This window comes from Medicago sativa, chromosome 2, assembly GCF_051527215.1.
Source record: "Medicago sativa cultivar Bolivia chromosome 2, Bolivia_mono, whole genome shotgun sequence".
NCBI classification, from domain to species: Eukaryota; Viridiplantae; Streptophyta; class Magnoliopsida; order Fabales; family Fabaceae; genus Medicago; species Medicago sativa.
Genome location: NC_140750.1, coordinates 29,996,667 through 30,015,947, shown reverse-complemented (window position 1 = coordinate 30,015,947; position 19,281 = coordinate 29,996,667). Strand labels below are relative to the sequence as shown.

The 19,281-nt window shown below is 32.0% G+C and overlaps 1 protein-coding gene and 1 long non-coding RNA gene across 2 annotated transcripts; one reads left to right on the top strand and one right to left on the bottom strand.

The window, feature by feature from the left end:
- Positions 1-2,604: 2,604 nt before the first annotated feature.
- Positions 2,605-4,857, bottom strand: LOC146946119 (uncharacterized). Its single transcript, XR_015026640.1, has 2 exons — positions 4,772-4,857; positions 2,605-2,842 (listed from the first exon to the last, which is right to left on the bottom strand). It is a non-coding gene; the product is annotated as an uncharacterized LOC146946119 (long non-coding RNA).
- A 1,853-nt stretch (positions 4,858-6,710) lies between these two features.
- LOC146946118 (FCS-Like Zinc finger 14-like) lies at positions 6,711-8,067 on the top strand. Its single transcript, XM_085744313.1, has 2 exons — positions 6,711-7,368; positions 7,587-8,067. The coding sequence occupies exons 1-2, from the start codon at positions 6,764-6,766 to the stop codon at positions 7,732-7,734; spliced, it is 753 nt and encodes a 250-aa protein (XP_085600439.1). The 5' UTR covers positions 6,711-6,763; the 3' UTR covers positions 7,735-8,067.
- Positions 8,068-19,281: the final 11,214 nt, after the last annotated feature.

The following is a 19,281-nucleotide window of genomic DNA, read 5'->3' as shown; positions in this document are numbered from 1 at the left end:
AATAGGAAGTATTTCATGTCAAAAAAGCAATTTTCTATCCAAATTCCACGATTGGTCCAACTGCTGTGATTAAGCCTTGAAAAACAACGCTGACGTAACCACTCAATGGCATATGAAATCAAGTGTCTTACTAGCCTTTACACGTAGCACCCAGTTACCACAGGTCATGTCACCTCAAGTTTAAGGTTGTCAAACAGTCGCATAAATGGCGGATAACAAAATTTAGCAATCATAAGGGTAATTCATTACCGAGAGTTTGCTGGAAGCCTTATCGCGAGCAAGGTCATTTTTCCAAAACAAAGATTTCTTGCGAGCATATCAAGGCCATCGGTCCCATGTGAACATAGTTTTGTAAAGATACTCAACTTCTCTAACCTACAAGTATCATGCCAGAATTATGTTCAACACGACCTCACACCCCTTTTTTTGCGATCACAAGGTTTGTCGTCGCATAAACTTTTTCGCTCAAAGTCATCACTCTTATCCAAGAGCAACGACATGGGGGGCTACTATTTTGGATTGATAAAATGGCTAGGCACATCGTAAACATCAGCCCAATAAAAATAAGCCCAACACAACATTAGGCCATCAACTTATCTCACTGCCCCTCCCCGCGAGAGTGGCGCTCACAGCAATCCGGGTGACTAATTCAAACTGAATTGTAATGTCACCCGACTTAACCTAAAAATTTGCTCGACGGTTACGATTCCTACAAATTTGTAACCGTTGAGCACCAAAGTGTGCCACTAACAACGGCTCATGCACCTCCTCACTATATAAGGGGACTTTTCACAGTCTCCAAATGTATGATTCACTTAAACCCCAAACCCCCATTCTTTGCTTTCTACTGACTTGAGCGTCAGAGTGTTTGCAGGTACACATACAACAATCGCCATTCCAGAGCTTACAATTCAAAACTGTCGCATCGGACACCATTCATTTGATCAGGTTAGATCAGATATATTCAATATTGATATTTTATATTTAAATACAAATTATTTATATTAGTAAAGGTTATGTTGAAAAAATGTATCTAATAATTATAAAAAAAAAAAAAAAAAACTTATATTTAAGGACAATTTTATTCCTCAAAGATGCTTATAAATTAAAATTAGGGACGACGAAGTATGTTTATATTCTTATATTGATTTAGAAATTTTATGGTTATTATTTTATGGTCAATGTTAACTTGTGCCATCAAGGGCACATGTTAAGGAACTCATCATAGAAATATACGTATCAAAAGTCGTGCAGTCAACTTCTTAAAAGTTAAAATACTATGTTTTCCAATGCAAAATTGCTCTTTTTGGGTTCCTTAACATGTGCCATTAGGGCACAAGTTAACATGACCCTTATTTTATAGATTTGTTTGCACAAAACGAGGCAAAGCCCAAAAAACAAAGCACCAAACTCCTAAGAAGGAAGATGAAACGCCCCTACAATGGTCATCAAGAGATAGGATGACCTCAGGAGTAGGGTGATTACAGACAATAGTTGACATGGTGGAAGAAGAACATCTCATATTTGTATTTGGAAACTTAATAGTTAAGAATTAAGTTTTGTCAAAAAAAAAAAAGTTAATAATTAAGAAAAATAATTTTATTCAAGTTTTGTTCTTCTCTTAATATTTTTTACCTTTAATAAATTTATATTCTTATTTGATTTTGAAACTTTATAATTTTTTTTATAGGTTTGGAAACTTAATACTTTATAATTTTTTTTATAGGTTTGGAAACTTAATAGTTAAGAAATAAGAAAAAGAATTTAATTAAAGTTTTGTCCTTTACTCAATATTTTACCTTTCATATTTCATATATTTTTTTCTTCCAAATTTGAACTTTTTTATTCTAATTTTGATTGGTTTGGAAACTTAATAGTTAAAAAATAAGAAAAAGAATTTAGGCTTAATTGCACTTTTCCACCCTATCTTTTGCTAATTGTGCGATTTTGCACCCTATCTTTTGATAATATCAATAAAATCTTATTATAATTACCACTTAGGCATCTGTGAAAACAATAATAAAAATCAATAAATAATATGTTAAATCATTCACAAAATAATTAATAAATATAAATCAGATAATTTTAATTGCAATTATAATAAATAAAAAGTATTAGTCATGGTAGAATATTTTTATTTAAAAATTGAACTGCTCCACTTTCTACCGTATAAAGTATGTGTCTATCTATCCAATTGTATTTGAATAATAAATAATTGATAACTTACATACTACCTTATAAAAAGAGAAATGATATTTGAACATCCATTTAGTGACAACTTTTGCAACAACTTTCTCTCTCATACTCACATTACTCACATTATCTTTTACTTTATCTCTTTATTGCTATGGTTTCCGTGCCAATACCACTTTTTTCTTTGTAAAATATGGTTGTCAAATAAGTTGTCACCAAATTGGTTGTTCAAATAACACTCCTTGTAACACCATATCTCCCGTAAAAATTATAAGCAATAATAATAGTAATAATAATATATTTATCACCAAGGGTGCTACATGAATCAAACCTTTTGGCACTAATTAACATACAAAACGTCTCTTCTACAATAAATTTCACATCGTAGAATAAATTATTAAAGTAATTCATAATAATAATCTCTTACTTGTGCCGACATTCATAATTAGAAATAAACAAGGTTCTCATAAACAATTCAAAGTTTGCAAATCAAAATATTTAATCGTTTTTCCCCAACCCTAGTGTTACAGGAATCAGAGCACGTAGCGTCTACATTTTTATTTCAACTACTGAAAAAAATTGATGCATAGAGCATCTCTCTTCGCCACCTTCTAAACGTCCCAAAGCTACTCCTCGTCGACCTGAGTGTCTGTACTCACGGTACAATCACCATAAAGGGAACAAACACAACAAAATAAGGGGTGAGAAATCCTTCCATAACATAATAATAGGGAAATCACGCATTTTAAATAAATATCATGAGAATACAATCTCTACTATCTCATCAATTTTCAATAGTTATTAAGTACAATTCTCTTCTCTTCACAAATCACAACATCAGACCATTTCCACATTTACAATCACAAGCATAAACATCATCACATATGATGCATATGGACTCTCCTAACGACCTATATGAACGTGGTACCACACCTACTCATCATTTTGCCAGAAGTATGTTACTGGACTTTTCTCCCACATAATTGCCAGAAGTATGTTACTGGACTTTTCTCCCACATATGCAAGATTTATGCTCTAGACTCTATATGAACGCAAAGAATTAAATTCGACAAGTATTACACATATACACATAATCACATAATACACAAATTAATGTCAGACTTCCCCTAAAATGTACGACTCTAAAACAAGCACACAAGTCATCATCACTCTCATCATCATTATATATCACTCCCATCATCATTACATACATCACTCTCATAATCATTACTCCCTCCGTCCCGGTATAATTGACCTACTTTGGTTTTTCACACAGATTAAGAAAAGTGTATAAATGAAGGGAAAAGTGGAATATATTGTATTGGGAATGATAAAAGTAGTATTATTTAGTGTTATATTGTATTGGGAATGATGAAAGTTGTATTGAAAATTGAAATGAGTCAGTTATTTTGGGATACTTTTTTTTAGAAAATGGGTCAGTTATTCCGGGACGGAGGGAGTATATTTTACATAAATATATCATCATGTCTCCCTTTCTCTCGTACAACATTAATTTAATTCTAATCCTAACCCATAATATAATTATAATTTTATATCAAGTGCCTAGTTCTAATCTTTCTGTCAATTGTGGTTATTTGGTAGGTGCCGAACCTGCTTTTATTTTTCTGTACTATGTGTGGACTGTTTTGCGGTTCAGTGTACCTAGATGTGTTTGGTAGCTAGGTCTTATTTTTTTTATCATAGTTAATTGCTTCTAATTTCTACACGTCATTTTTTTTATGGATGCCAAGCTCATGAAAATTATATCAATTCATGTAATGGAATAGGCTAGAATATAAGGAATTAAAAGCCAAATTATAAACCTGAGATGTCTATACTAATGCCAAACAATTAACGCCATTGCACTCTTTTCTTTCTTTTCTTTGTTTTTTTTTCCTTTTCCATATTTCATGTAAATCATGGTCACCATTTTGGTGTGTTTTTATTTCAAATTTACAAGGCTGGACCTGTAAACAATAAGCCTAAAAGCCTAGCTAATATAACAGTTACCAATTAGAATATGTATAGGAGGGAGCCAAACCTACATATTTAGTTTACACTCATCTAGGTTTACTAGTCCAAACAATTACCCTCATTCACGCCCTTGTTCTCTATATTTCTTTTGGTTTATATACCCACATACTATAGATGCAAAAGTAAAACCCACATCATCCTACCAGTAATGAATTGGGAATTAATTATGTATATATCCAAGCCTTTATGCATGAAATCGATTGAAACAGCCCTATATTATTCATACTGTGCATATATAATCTTAATCTAATGCATTCTTGTACATATATTGGCATGATGATTAAGCATCAAGGGACCCTACAAACGAGACTCACATACTACTGCTCCCTTTACAATTCACTCTTAACAGAGGAAATCTTTTATTCAATCCCTAATTATCACATGACTTACTTTCCTGTTTCAATAGCCTTATGTCGTCTCTCTTAATTCTAATTATTACTTCATCAACAATATCATCACTATTAATTTAACATTCATAATCATAATTTCTACAGCCCCACAATAAAATTATAAACCCTAGAGATGAAGAGATTCTCCCCCTTACCTCAATTCCTTTGAAAATCTGGTTTGTTTTGCTTGACCTTGTCGCACTAGGGTTTCTCTTCCTCTGCTCCTCTCTTCTTCTCTTTTCACGTTCAGTAAATTAAGACTGACTATTCTAACTCCTAAAGTTCTATTTATATTCGGGTCAACACTAGCCACAACCTTTTCCACCAATAACCACTATTCTTTTACTTCTTCCCTCCCCCACTTATTAAAAACTTATTTCTTACACCTCCAACTCTTCACTTCGTGTCCGGACTTTATGCTTTATTTTATTTAAACTGTCCTAATATTTTTCAATCCTCACCATAATTAAATTTTCTCTACATCACATAATATTCAAACAAAACAGCATCAATAATATTTCTAACCAAAATTTCACCTAGTATACTTCATTAAATTAATTAAAAAAAATAAAGTAGGGGCGTTACACTCCTCGTATAAAAATACACCAGAGACATGAGTTAATTTGATGGAAAAAGAAATAAATTACTATTAAAATGACAACCATATGTTGAACAACTTCTGTTTATTTTTTGAAGGATGTGAGAGAACTTTTAGTTTGCCAATAACACTTTTTATAACATAATTTTTTTAAAAAATAAACGATATTTATTTATTCAAATTGATATAGTACATAAATACAATACAAATTAAACACTAAAAAAAGTCCCGTGAGCATAGCTCAGTAGGTAGGGACAATGCATAAAATATGCAAGGTCCGGGGTTCAAATCCCGGTCACCACCAAAAATAAAAAACTAAAAAAAATACAATATAAATTAAAAATCGCTAAAAATAAAAATGATGAATCTACAAACAAATTCACAACATCGATGTTAATAGCATAAAATAAAAAAGTATATATATATATATATATATATATATATAGACACACACACACACAAATATGATTATATTCAAATCTACATAATATTCATGTCTTTAGAGTTGAAACGTTGACAACAACAAAGTTATTGATTGAATTTGTACTTGATGAAAACCAATCTTTCAATTTAAATCTAACAAACACTACATTAAGATGATAAATGAAAAAACACAGATAAAAACCAATTTTTCAAATCTAAATTAATAAACATTACACTAAGACAATAAGTAAAAAACACACAAAACATTGAGATAAAAAATCAAAACAAACAAAATCGTGATAAGAAAATAAATCATAAAAGCAACCAAATAATACCGAAAATACATTTTTATCTTATATATATAGACACACACACACAAATATGATTATATTCAAATTTACATAATATTCATGTCTTTAGATCTGAAACGTTGACAACAACAAAGTTATTGATTGAATTTGTACTTGATGAAAACCAATCTTTCAATTTAAATCTAACAAACACTACATTAAGACGATAAATGAAAAAACACAGATAAAAACCAATTTTTCAAATCTAAATTAATAAACATTACACTAAGACAATAAATAAAAAACACACAAAACATTGAGATAAAAAATCAAAACAAACAAAATCGTGATAAGAAAATAAATCATAAAAGCAACCAAATAATACCGAAAATACATAAAACGTTTATAATTTTTATATGGTGTCTTAATCATTGAAAGTGACATTTTCAAGAAACTGGCCCACACTTTAGTTGCCCTTTATACAATAACATTAATAAAAAGAATCTTATATAGGCACCTGTGTAAAGCAGTAACAAAAATGAATAAAACTTTATTTTTGAGAGGTCAAAAATCAATAAATAATAGTACTATGTTAAATCATTCCCAAAATAAATACATAAAAAAATAAATAAAATAATATTTGTTGGACATATCTCTAGCAATCATCACCCGAATAATTCCAAACGAAACAGCGGGCTTATTCCAATACCAAACCATCAATAATATTACAACCCTCCTAACTTATATGCTTCTATAAAACCCTTCACAAATTCATTCATACACATCAATTCTCATTTTTATTTTCTCCACATCAATTCTAAAAAATTATCATCATCATGTTGGGAAAGAAATCCCAGCACTTGATCCGAAAATTTTCAGAACTACTAGTTTTCGGCGAAAGTACATCCGGGCTTTTCGACACAATCGGAAGTCCTAGAAGCCCGTTTGAATTGAGCTCAAAGATTCAATCACCAAAAGGATTAAAAAGCTATGAATTTGGTGGTGTTGGTCTTGGAATTGTGGTAGCTCTTGATAAATCCGATAACGATTTTGGGCACGAGGTTGTTCCGAAACATGTTTGTACACCTAAGTCGAATCGATCAGGAGAACCGATCACGATTCCAATTCAAAATCATCAACAACAAAATGGAAATTTTGCAAATGAGATTCTTGTTGGAAGTCCAGAAGATTACACTTATGTGACTTATCATGATGAATCTAATAAACCTATCACTAAGGTTTTTTATGATGGCGGTGAAGAAAGTGGAATTTTGAGACATGATTGTTATACCTCAAAAAACAACAACGTTGGTGTTTTCAAAAGATCCCCACCAACACAAACTTTAGCTCAAGCTGAACCATCATATCCAACCTTGGATTTTCTCAATTCATGTCATTTGTGCAAAAAGAATCTTCATGGCAAAGACATATTCATGTACAGGTACTACCCAAATCTAAAATTAAAATTCTTCACAAATTTTCGCGTCTCTAAAATTTAGCGACGAAATTAGAGACAAATTTTTAATCTCCCGTCTCAAAATTTTCGTCGCTAATTAAATTTTAGAGACGAAATTTTGTCAAATTTTTTTGATCAATTTTTTTGTTTAGTGAATTTATTTAGATATATGGCTAATTGGTAATTTTAATTTTGGATTGTAGAGGGGAGATAGCATTTTGCAGCAATGAGTGTCGTTCAAAGCAAATAATGATGGATGAGAGGAAAGAGAAGTGTAGATCATCAATGGAGTTATCAAGTTCTCCATACACAAAGGACCAAATGTTTTCAACTGGGATTATGGCACTTTAGAGATTAATAATTTTATCATATGATATGATTTATATCATATGATAACTTAAGGCTATATATTTACATAATTAAGATAAGATACTTTGGTTGAAACCAAAAGGAATTTTTGATCGGAAAAAATACAAAGATTTTGAATTTGTGAAACATAGTAATAAAATTTTCTTCTTTCTTTCTTTTTCCAATTTTTATTTGGGAATTTTCTGTGGCAGAGAATTATGAAGTTGGGATCTCAATTGCACAGATTTTTGGTTGTTCTGTTCCTGAGTTCTGTCTAAGACATGAACTTGTTCAATCAGATATTTTATGAATTTGATTTTACTGTTTATTTTGTTTGTTGTTGTTTTTCTTTTCAGTTGAACGAAACATACACATTAAAAAAGGATAATCTGAATAATCAATTAATTTATTGCATAAACAACCTCACTTGGGTTGTCTCAGCGGTGTTTTTTGAAATGGTTGTCTCAGTGGTGTTGGTATGAAACAATGAATTGTGCTCCTCTTGACGTTTAGATTCGATTTTTCGATGTCAATTTCGATGGAATAATGATTGGTTTTATAATTTTCAGCATAAAAAATTGTAAAAATAAAATTATCCTCATCAGTTTTTTGATAAAAATGAAGAAAAAAACATAAAGAGATTAACTTGTGCATGTTTATAATGATAAAGGACACGAGAAATTCTTGCATGATCTCTCACCTAACACCTTATATTTAGTCTCAACCAATGAAAATATGACACATCATTTAAATTTAAAAAACTGTAAAATTAAAAAATCAATTTTTTTTTGTTGTCTCTCTAGATCATGTTCAACCATTTTTTCAAGCGGTTCCATTACCAATATATGCAACTGAAAGTGCACCTCCATTAAATTTAAATGATGTGCCCTATTTTCATTGGTTGAGACTAAATATGAGGTGTTAGGTGAGAGACCATGTAAGAATTTCTCGACACGAGACACACATGAGAAAAAAGAATGATAAAAGACAATCTATTATAATTAAATAATATAAAGGACCACTGAATTAATTTACCTTTTTTTTTATATATAGGTTAATAAAGGAATGATAATTTTCTAAAAGGCTAAAATAAAATATATTATCAATCAAAAAAAAAAAAATAAGATCTTTCATCGTAAGATGCACCAAAAAGACTTATTAAGATAACAAAGTTACATTACAAAGAAAACCAAAGCAACAAAAGAGAAGAAACAACTAACTTACAACAACTAAACAAGATATAGGACCAAGCCTTATAAAATGATAGCCAAAATCAAAAGCAACATATTTTGATTTTAACCACCAAAAAGATTGAAACTTAATTTGTTTAGTTAAATATTGTATATGTATCTCCTTGTGCTAAAAAATACGCATGTTTTGCTCTTTCCAAATGACCCAAACCATAGATATCCAATCCAAATTATATTAAGAATCAAACGAACATTTTTCGATCTCCCAAGCAAACAATCTCCTCCACCATTTTAACGTCTCACCATTCACTTCCCAACCTAAAAAATGCATTTTAGATATAGTCGCCAATTTATTTTCCACCAACTCATAAATCCTTTTAAATCTAACATTAAAAGAAGATCAACCGAGCCAAGAATCCCTCCAAAACAGGGTAGATGAGCCATCACCCACCTCACGACCAATACTATCGATCAACCAACCTCCATCTACCAATCTAACTCCCTCTCTAATCTTATTCACTCTATGCCGCCATACTGATCCCATACCTCTCTAAAACACAACCACCCTCCTTCCTCATTATATTCAGTATGCAACACCCTATACCATAAACTCTACCACTCCATCATCCTCCAACACCACTAACCAAATAAAGCTAAATTAAACTTCTTAAGCCTCCTAAAAAAACGAATTAAATATAGATTAAAGGAAAGAGATGGTATCTGAGGGAATCATGAAGAAGGAATGAAAATAGACTGGTATAGAGCACAAAACAGACTTAAGAAGAATCAAAGGAACCCCCTATCGAGAGATTCTTAATCTTCCACCTCGGCAGTCTACTTTTAATATGATCAAGTAGAGAGGACCAAACATTAATTTTTCGAGGATCACCACCAATAGGAAACCCCCAAGTACAAAAAAAAAGGCGCACGTGTTTGCAGTTCATATCCAATGCTGCATCTCATGCAGACACAAATCAGAGACATTAAAACAAAACAATATACTCTTATGAAAATTCACTTTTAATCCAGAAATGGCTTCAAACAGAATTAAAACAGCTTTCAAAGCTCTGACATTAGCCCAACTTTTAACCACCACCAACAAAGTATCGTTTGCAAATTGTAGATTGGAAATAACTACAGTAATATGAGCCCTCACACAATAAGCTGAAAACAAACTTGCCTTCACCAAAGCATACATAAAGACATTTAAATCTTCTGCCGCTAACAAAAACTGAAATGGAGAGAGATGATCTCCTTGACGAAGGCCTCTTCGCATCTTAAATTCTTTAGTTGGGTTGTCATTCACAAGTACTGATGTCGTTGTCGTAGTCACACATTCTAAAATCCACTTACACCACAAAGTCAGAAAATTCATTTTAACCATCACATTTTCCAAGTACCACCAATCCACCTAATCACAGGCTTTCTAAAAATCAACATGAAAAAGTAATAAATCTTTCTTCAAACTACGTGCATCATCCACAATCTCATTAGCAATAAGAATACCATCGAGGATTGCCTATTTTTGACAATAGTTGACTGAGACCCAACAATTATATTACCAATAATTTTCCTTAACTTATTTGCAAGCAATTTCAATAAAATTTTATACAAGCATCCCACCAAAGAAATAGGTCGAAAATCAGCCAACCGTTGAGGGCTCTCAACTTTAGGTATCAAAGGTATGAGAGTACTTTTAATATCTTTTGTTAATTTACCATTGTGGTGAAAATCAACAAAAAAACACAACAACTCGTCCATCTTTTAAGATATCCCAAACATCTTTAATAAAACCAAGGTTAATTCCATCTGAACCTAGAGTCTTTAAGCTGTCACATTCCCAAACTGCTTGCTTTATTTCCCTTGGTGATCGATTTGAAAGAAAAATCATCAATCCCATATCGATTAACCACAACTGACTGAAAATGCATCTGAAAATGCATCTGAAAATGTTGGAAAACCGCACCACGCACACCGTTAACATTTTCAACTTGAACACCATTAACTTAATCGATATTAGAGCATTAGACCTCCTCCTTAACGACATAATATCATGAAATTTTTTTGAATTAGCATCTCACTCTCTCAACCAATTTAATCTAAATTTTTGAATGCTCGAATAGAAAACAACAATTGCTACATTACATGTAATGTGACTATGCCATTCATTAAAACAATACAAAGAGCCAAAACAAATCAAGAAACAATATAGGCTAAGCAACTTAACAGATTTAGCCACAATTGGTTCAAGTCATAATCAAATTCTGTATTCTTTGATTTAAGCCACCATACCGCACCTGAATTTCAAGTCGATCACAAGAATCTTCACATGTGATAATTCTTTGTGTGCAAAAAACAAAAACAAATAAATTTTGGCAAAATTATTTCCAAATACTTTTTTTTTACTAAAACGAAATTATGTCCAAAATACTTTCACAAAGCTACCTTCTCGTGTCAAAGATGACACTTTAAATATGTCCCTCCAACCCATGTTTATAACACTTTAAACTACAACCTCATTGATCTACCCACAATCTCTAACACCATTTTCTTAAAAATGATAAATAAAAAAATTGCTAAGAAAATGAGTACAAAAAGTAAAAGTGCATATAAATTATAATGATCTTAATAATGGAGTTTCTATATACCTATTTTTTGCTATTCAAAATAACGATGGACGTCGCTTTCTTATATCAATCAATCATGTTAGTTTGGTATACCTTTTACAGAAATTTTATCCCCACAAAACATTTTCGATTAATTATATACAAACTTCTCTAAACTATAAGAAGAAGAAAAATACCAATTTTAATTTGTGATAATTTGTTCAATCAGCTCTTGTTTTTGGTGTGCAATTATTAATTTACTTGATACTAAATGGTTTTGACATTTAACTAAGTTTCAAGGTTTTTTTTTAACAAGAACTATATTTCAAGGCTAAATTTTGTCCCAAAAATGTTTTAAGGGTAAATTATAACTAAGAAGTAGTAAATTTTTTTAACAAGAACTATATTTCAAGGCTAAATTTTGTCCCAAAAATGTTTTAAGGGTAATATGTCATTCTGTTGAGATATTTCTTTAAAAATAATCTACCGAATTATACATTTTACCATTTCGATAAATAAAATAAAATAAAAGGGATGAAATACTTTCAATGGTATAGAGGTGCATCAATTTGTTTGATTAAAACAGTATATAAATTTAGCAACTTTGTATACTTTGAAATAAAAAAAAAATACTCCACCATTGCTCCATGAGAATGGATCCGGATCCATAAAAGACAAAACAAGATATTTTAAAATAAATTGTGGACTCAATTTTTTATTTACCAACAATACAGTGTATAAATGAAATTCTATAAAATAATTCACTAAATAAAAACTTTCAATCTAAAAGTATATTAATTAATTTATTAAAAAAAAGTGTACCTATCTTAGGACATATTGTTGAACACAACATCAAGCTGTCTCATAAATGTGTTATTTCGTCGTTTAATGGAAGGGTTAGAGTGGGGACTAAAAGGATGGACCACTTTGAAATTCATAGCACCAAATGAAGTGAAAATATAACAAAGGAATCAAAGTTTTGGTGTGGCCATACCATATCCCAACCCCACTAATAAAGAAAAATAAAAAATCATGAAGCTAGGGTCTATAAAAAAGGAATCATAATATATATTATTGTGGTTTCCCACTCCTAGTTGCTTTATTACTTGGTAAGCTCTTTTATCATTCATATACGAATATGCCCCACTACCACATTGCATGTCTGCTTCTATCTTTTTGATGAAATAATCTAAAATCATTGTGCTCCCTGCTAGCTAGCTGATCGAGAGAGAGAGAGAGTGTGGAAAGTAAAGTAAAGTGAAGAGATGAATCATTTAAGAGTCAGATTAACTAGTACTCCCGAGACACTAGTTAAGGAAGTCAAAAGAAGAAATTGAAAATAAAAAAAAAAGATATTTTTTATGTTTTTAATGCATTGATTACACAATTTTCAATACAAATATTACTATATTTCCTTCCTTAACCAGTGTCACGGGGCACCGGTTAACATTTCACATCTTTTAATTACAACTTTTTATTGTTTGTCTTGACGATATTATTAAAATAAAAAAGGTGTATATTTGAATTGATCAGTGTTCATGCACACGTGATTTGTGTGTTCATCGTTTTAGTAAACAAAATTGTGTAAATATTCTTGTGATAAAACAATACTCCCTCAGTTCCGGAATAACTGACCCATTTTCTAAAAAAAAGTGTCCCAAAATAACTGACCTATTTCAATTTTCAATACAACTTTCATAATTCCCAATACAATATAACACTAAATAATACTACTTTTATCATTCCCAATACAATATATTCCACTTTCTCCTTTATTTATACACTTTTCTTAATCTGTGTGAAAAACCAAAGTAGGTCAATTAAACCGGGACGGAGGGAGTAATAGCTATATGTAAAAGAGAAGAAGTACAATGTGAATTTTAATGATTATGCAATGGTGGTAGTTGTTATATATAACTAAATTAAATTACAAGTTTATGAAACTAGTAAACAGTGTTTTTTTTTTCTAAACAAAAAAAAGTGTTAAGCAAAGCCATTTTGATGAGCAATCTATCGAATTTGTATAGGCAAATCAAGAGTAATGTTTGTAGTGAGGTTGATTTGAATCAGGTTAAATATGATTCAAATCATGAAATGAAAAGATAGATTATCGTGTTATTCTGATAGTTGACTCGAGTCATATATTATGTAGTAGAAAGGTCGATTTGAATCATGTCAATTTTGCCTATAAAAACAAAGGTAAATATCAAATTTTTATAAGAATCACAAAAGGGGAAACATGGCAGTAATTTAAGGTTTGAGTGTTAAGAGTTTTTGGTTGAGATTCTAGGATTGAAAAAACACATTCTAAACACTTTAGATGGGTAGCACTTTGGTGCCATTAATGGACCGTGCCATTAAATCTGGGCCATTAATGGCACCAAGATAGATGTGTTGTGTGGCCCAGATGCAATGACAATGTGTTTGTGTGGCCCAGATTTAATGGCACGGTGCCATTAATGGCACCAAAGTGCTACCCGAGATTGAGAGAGGAAAATGAAACCTATTCTAAAACTTATTTAGTTTAAAAATGTAAATGTAAACATATAAATAGGAAAAATAATAGAGGAAATTGGATATTTATTGTTACTGTATTTTATTCTCTTTGGGAATAAAAACTTCTCATTCTCGTTTTTTTTTTGGCTTAATCAAGAGGAGGAAATGCATCCGGGAGAAACACAGATATCCCAACTAGGTTGACACCCTTAAGAAAAACCTCATCCTATGCAACCTGCCTCATAGAATAAATTTTATTAAAAAAATAAGAAAACATGTACAAGAGAGGGTTGGGACTAGCCCTCGAAAACAAAGAGAACAAAAGAAAAGAAAGCAAAATGTTAAGGAAAATGATACAGAGGCAAACCATAATGATCCCTAAAGAAATCATCCCTAATAAAAACAGGTAAAGAAGTCAAGCACATAGAGCCTAAATAGCATGGCCATGATTAGCAAGCTTTTTTGCGCACTCGTTGGTTTCATGAAAAATATGAGAGGAAACAAGGAAACAACCTGAAGACATGAATGAAGACAGTTATGCCAATGGTTTCAAAGACGAATTGGAACAATGTCAACAGACTTGAAAGCGGCTAAGGCACTAGTTAAGTCACTATCCTACCAAACATTCCAACAACCATTTTGCACTTCATGCAACCTCAAACTCCCACGCAATTGCAAGATCTTTAGTTCACTAATGGTACATATGAAGTAAACACCCACACGGTGGCATAATCAATACTCACGATTATTCAGAAAAAATAATTTTAGTTAAAGTTGATCTGAAGTGCAAAATTTATATTTAGATATTTCAAATTAATTTTATTAATTTAAATGAGATAATAATAAAAATAAACTTATATTACATACCAAATAGTATGTTTTGAAGTTGCTTATTGCTTTAGATTTGTGTTTTGATGATGTTTATTACCTAGGTTTATTTGATGATCTTTTTACATTGTTAGTTGTACCTTAGAAACATGTTAAAACACCTAGCAATCACTACCTCACTATGTATGTGGTTCCAAGCATAGTTTTAAAAACCGGACGGTCATCAACTCGGCCATACCACTAGGTTATCGGGTCATTGGTTGAACCATTGAGTCATTGGTTGAACCGCATGACAGAACCTTATTAAATCGGATAACTCGGTTGTACGACTCGGTCTATATAAAAAAAATCATACATGTATTAAATCAGATTGAACCAATGACTCCGTTAAAGATAAATAGAAATGTATGAAGTATATTAATTTTTTTTACAAGAGGTGTATAAAATATAATTTTTAAATGCAAAGAAACATTCGAAGAAAACCAACCTAAAGGCCCACTAAATCAAAAAGACCAAAAGCCCACCACATAATGAAAACCCTATTACGCTCCTATTCCAAAATGAAAGTATGCAGCGCCTCCCTTCCACTCTCATTTTAGTAGCCGCCCAACCTCTCTTTCCATTTTGTTTTTCTCTCATTTCTTTTCTTTTATTATCTATAACCAAGATCTGATCTATACACTTATACCTCCTATCAAAGTTTTCTTTGAATCAATTATAACTGTATAGTTTCTCACCTTGGATGGAAGATGAGGGTAGCTAATCGTGTTCTGTTTCTCTCTTCTTTCCCTGGTTATTCTAATTTTTTTGAACTAAATTTGGCAGTTATGTGCAACGGCCGAGTCACCAGTTTTGGCCGAGTCACACCGGTTTTCATCGGTTCTATTGCATGGCCGATCCATTGTTAAGCTCAAACCGGACATACCACCGGTTCCCGGTCCGGCCGGTCCGGTTTTTAAAACTATGGTTCCAAGATGTCTTGTGTTTTATTGTGTGCAGAAATCTTCCTTTTTATGTGTCAAAACATTTTCTCTATATGTTTGATTCAATTCATATTTGTTTGATTCGTATCAATCATTCTTCCAGGCCTTATTCCTCATGTCTAACACATTTTGAATCGATTCATGATTTCATGAATCGTATCAATTTGAATCGAATCAAATTGTACTGATTCGTATCATTATTTATGTATGGTCCTGGTTTTTGCCTGTTTGAATCGATTCACAGTTTCATGAATCGTATCAACCTTCATATGGGTTCATTTGATTCGATTCACAAATAAGTTGATTCGTATCAATCTTCATTTTCCAGATTACCTAATTCTAGCTGTCTGAATCGATTCAGACATTTTATGATTTGATTCATTTAGTTGTTTTTTGCCGTAATTTTGTACTTAACTCTCACTTCTATATATAGTCATATCCTCACATCTCCCAAATAACTGAATCATTTGCATATATTCTCTCTAGAGTCTCCAAACCTCTCTCTCCACTTGTTCTTCAGATTAAACACTTTTTCAAAGAATCATTGTGGTCTTTGAGTCATAGAGTGCTATAGGGATTGTAAGTAGATTTCTTTCAAAGATCTTGGTTGGGAATCACGGTTCCAAAGTGAATTGAGTAATTTCATTCCACCTCGAAGGGTATTGGGGGTTCTTTCTAATCTTCTCAAGTTCAAGGGGATCCAACCACCAGACATAGCAAGAAGGGTTCGAGGTGAAGAGCTTCAATGATTGCATGAGTGATTGAGGATTCGAAGACTTCGAGAATCACCAATTTCAAGGGATACTTGAAGATTGGGGGGGTGTGGTTTCATATAAATTGAAAATTACGGTAATTGAAAGAGTTCTTGTAATCACAACATTATAATCAAATTTCAATTTTAGTGGAAGTCCTTGATAGAGACGTTTTCTATCAAGAAGAGTGGAGATACCCTGAAGTGAGGACGAAAGGGGGAACCACTATAAATCCTAGTGTATTTTCTCTTCCCTTTCCTATTATAGTTTGTGTTAATTTGTGTATATGAATGTCTGATAATTGTTGCTAATTGGTTTGAATGTGATCAAAGCTTTAATTGTTGCTAATTGGTTTGAATGTGATCAAAGCTTTAACTGTATCACAATTGAATTCAATCAGTTTTAATTCATCAAGTTCATATACCTTATGTTCATTAGTTATAGCTTGATTTATGGCTTTTAGGTTTGATTTGAGAATTGTCTAGTTTTGTAAATTGTGCTGAGAATTATTGATAGTTGATTGTATTAAGATTTAGCAATTGAATCTCTCAATTTAATAGTAAAGCTTATTGTATAGTTCATTGCTTTAATTTTTGTTATTGATATCAAGCATGAATCTAATTAGTCAAACTAGTTTTCAAACACGTTTTCGTTAAACTTTCGATAATTTTGAAAAACGCTATTCACACCCCCCCCCCCCCCCCCCGGCGCCCCTTTAGCGATTATTCTAGCTTTCCATGTAGACCAACATGTTTTAATTTTTTTGTTAAGTTTATATAAAAAGTATATAAATTGTTTTTTAAAACAAATGCTTAAGCTCTGAAAATTGATGGTCAGATTAGGCAAGTGTACCAAATCATTTACCAAGTAATAAAGTGATAAGTAGAGTATCGTATACACAGGGATTGTCGTTTTGTCGAAACAATTCGCGCTACTTATTTAGGAAAAATAATAAATAAAATAGTAGAGGGTTAAGAGATTTGCAATTTTTATCTGTTTGCAAAAGAGCAAGTTACCTGTTTTGGTTGCAGAAATGTTAGCAGCGGTTAGGATTCTTCGAATCCCCCTATTTATTTGTTGGAATTAAATAACAGTCAAATCGCGTTCAGTTATCTTAAGTAGACTATCTAAGTGATGAGTCTGTCGGGACATTCTAACCTAATCGGTTTGTCAAGTTGTACCTTCTGGTAGCACGATGATCCTTACATGCGGGATCTTACTCTCTCGATGATTTTGGTCCATCAATTCGCTTGTTGAGTTGCACTTGCTGGTCACACGGTGATCCTTATGTGTGGGGTCTTACTCCCTCAGGGGTAATTGAAACATAAACTTAAGTTGGCGTTCCTAAATTTCCAAAGGTATGGTGACCAGTGTTCCTAAAGGTTTTTCCATCCATGAGTGTGTCTCCATTACTGTCGTTACTGTTGAGTCGATCACTTGATTGTGATTGAGAGGAAGTGAGAGGGGGATCTCATATCTAGGAGAGTCTTAGATAGAAATTGCACGGGTAGTGATTAAGTGAGAAGCTAGTAGACTGGAGATAGTTTTTATGTATGCTTCGAATTTATACTGCTATAGTGAATTTCCTTCCTGGCTTGGTAGCCTCCAGACGTAGGTGAAGTTGCACCAAACTGGGTTAACAAACAACTTGTGTCGTTTTACTTCCTGCATTATTTATTTTCTTTTGTTGTTTGTTATCTGTGTTATCACGGTGTCTTGACAGCCTTCTTGACATCTACCTATCTTGACATCGTGTATAACATCTTTACTGCGTTCCAGAATTACATTATCACCTTTAGGGAGGAAACATAAAAGAAACTTAAGGATTTTTTTTTTAAAGTTTGAATACTTTGAATCAATCAGTCTCATGGTTGACGAAACATTTTCATCATTAAAAAAATTGTTCTTTAGGCATCCATTGTTTGCTCTCAAGCATCCTATACTAAAGAAAATATCTTCAACAGTAGTTAACAACAGTTTGCTTGTCTACAATAGTTAATTGTCGTTTGCTTAACCCCCAACGGAGTTAACTAACGTTGTCTTCTTGTCATATTCTAGAATAGAAACAACAACTCCCACATTATTCACAAACACAAAAACATAAACCAAACCTCCTCAGAACTTCCATAAACGACATCAATGAAATTTCTTCAAAGTCAAGCAACTAATCAATCAAATAACAAGTAAGTGTTCATAAGCATACACATTCTTGATGGTTTGTGTTTGATTTTATGAATGAATGATTGAATGAATGAAATGAAGGAATGTATAAAGTAGTGGCCAAAACACAATAACCAAGTTTTTGTCACATTGTGCAGGTTCCGCTCTAGTAATGGTAGTTAACTATCTTTGTGAAGAACGATAGTTAACTAACAATTAATTTTTTTTTTTGTGCAGTTCAGGTTGCAATGGGAGTTTTTGTTGTGCACGACACATATAAACTTATATAAAATTGGTTTGTTTGTTTCATTTGCAACCCCGCCACAAAACCATGAACAGTGATCCAATATATTTAAACACCATGTTAACCACATTTTGTTACAACAAAAGGAAAACCTAACTTGTTCAGGGTCTAAGTTAATGTCATACTGTCTGGCTTGAAGGAACAATTGGACCAAATTAACTATCGAGGAGGGTAGTGGACAGTGTTGAGTATCAATGTCCATTGACCGACTCAGATGTAAGCATCCAGTTC

What these genes read in the sequence shown, in the direction of transcription:
- LOC146946118 (XM_085744313.1), top strand. Translation starts at nt 6,764, where the DNA reads ATGTTGGGAAAGAAATCCCAGCACTTGATCCGAAAATTTTCAGAACTA. An exon ending in AAAGACATATTCATGTACAG is followed by an intron (nt 7,369 to 7,586) that starts GTACTACCCAAA and finishes TTTGGATTGTAG; the next exon opens with AGGGGAGATAGCATTTTGCA.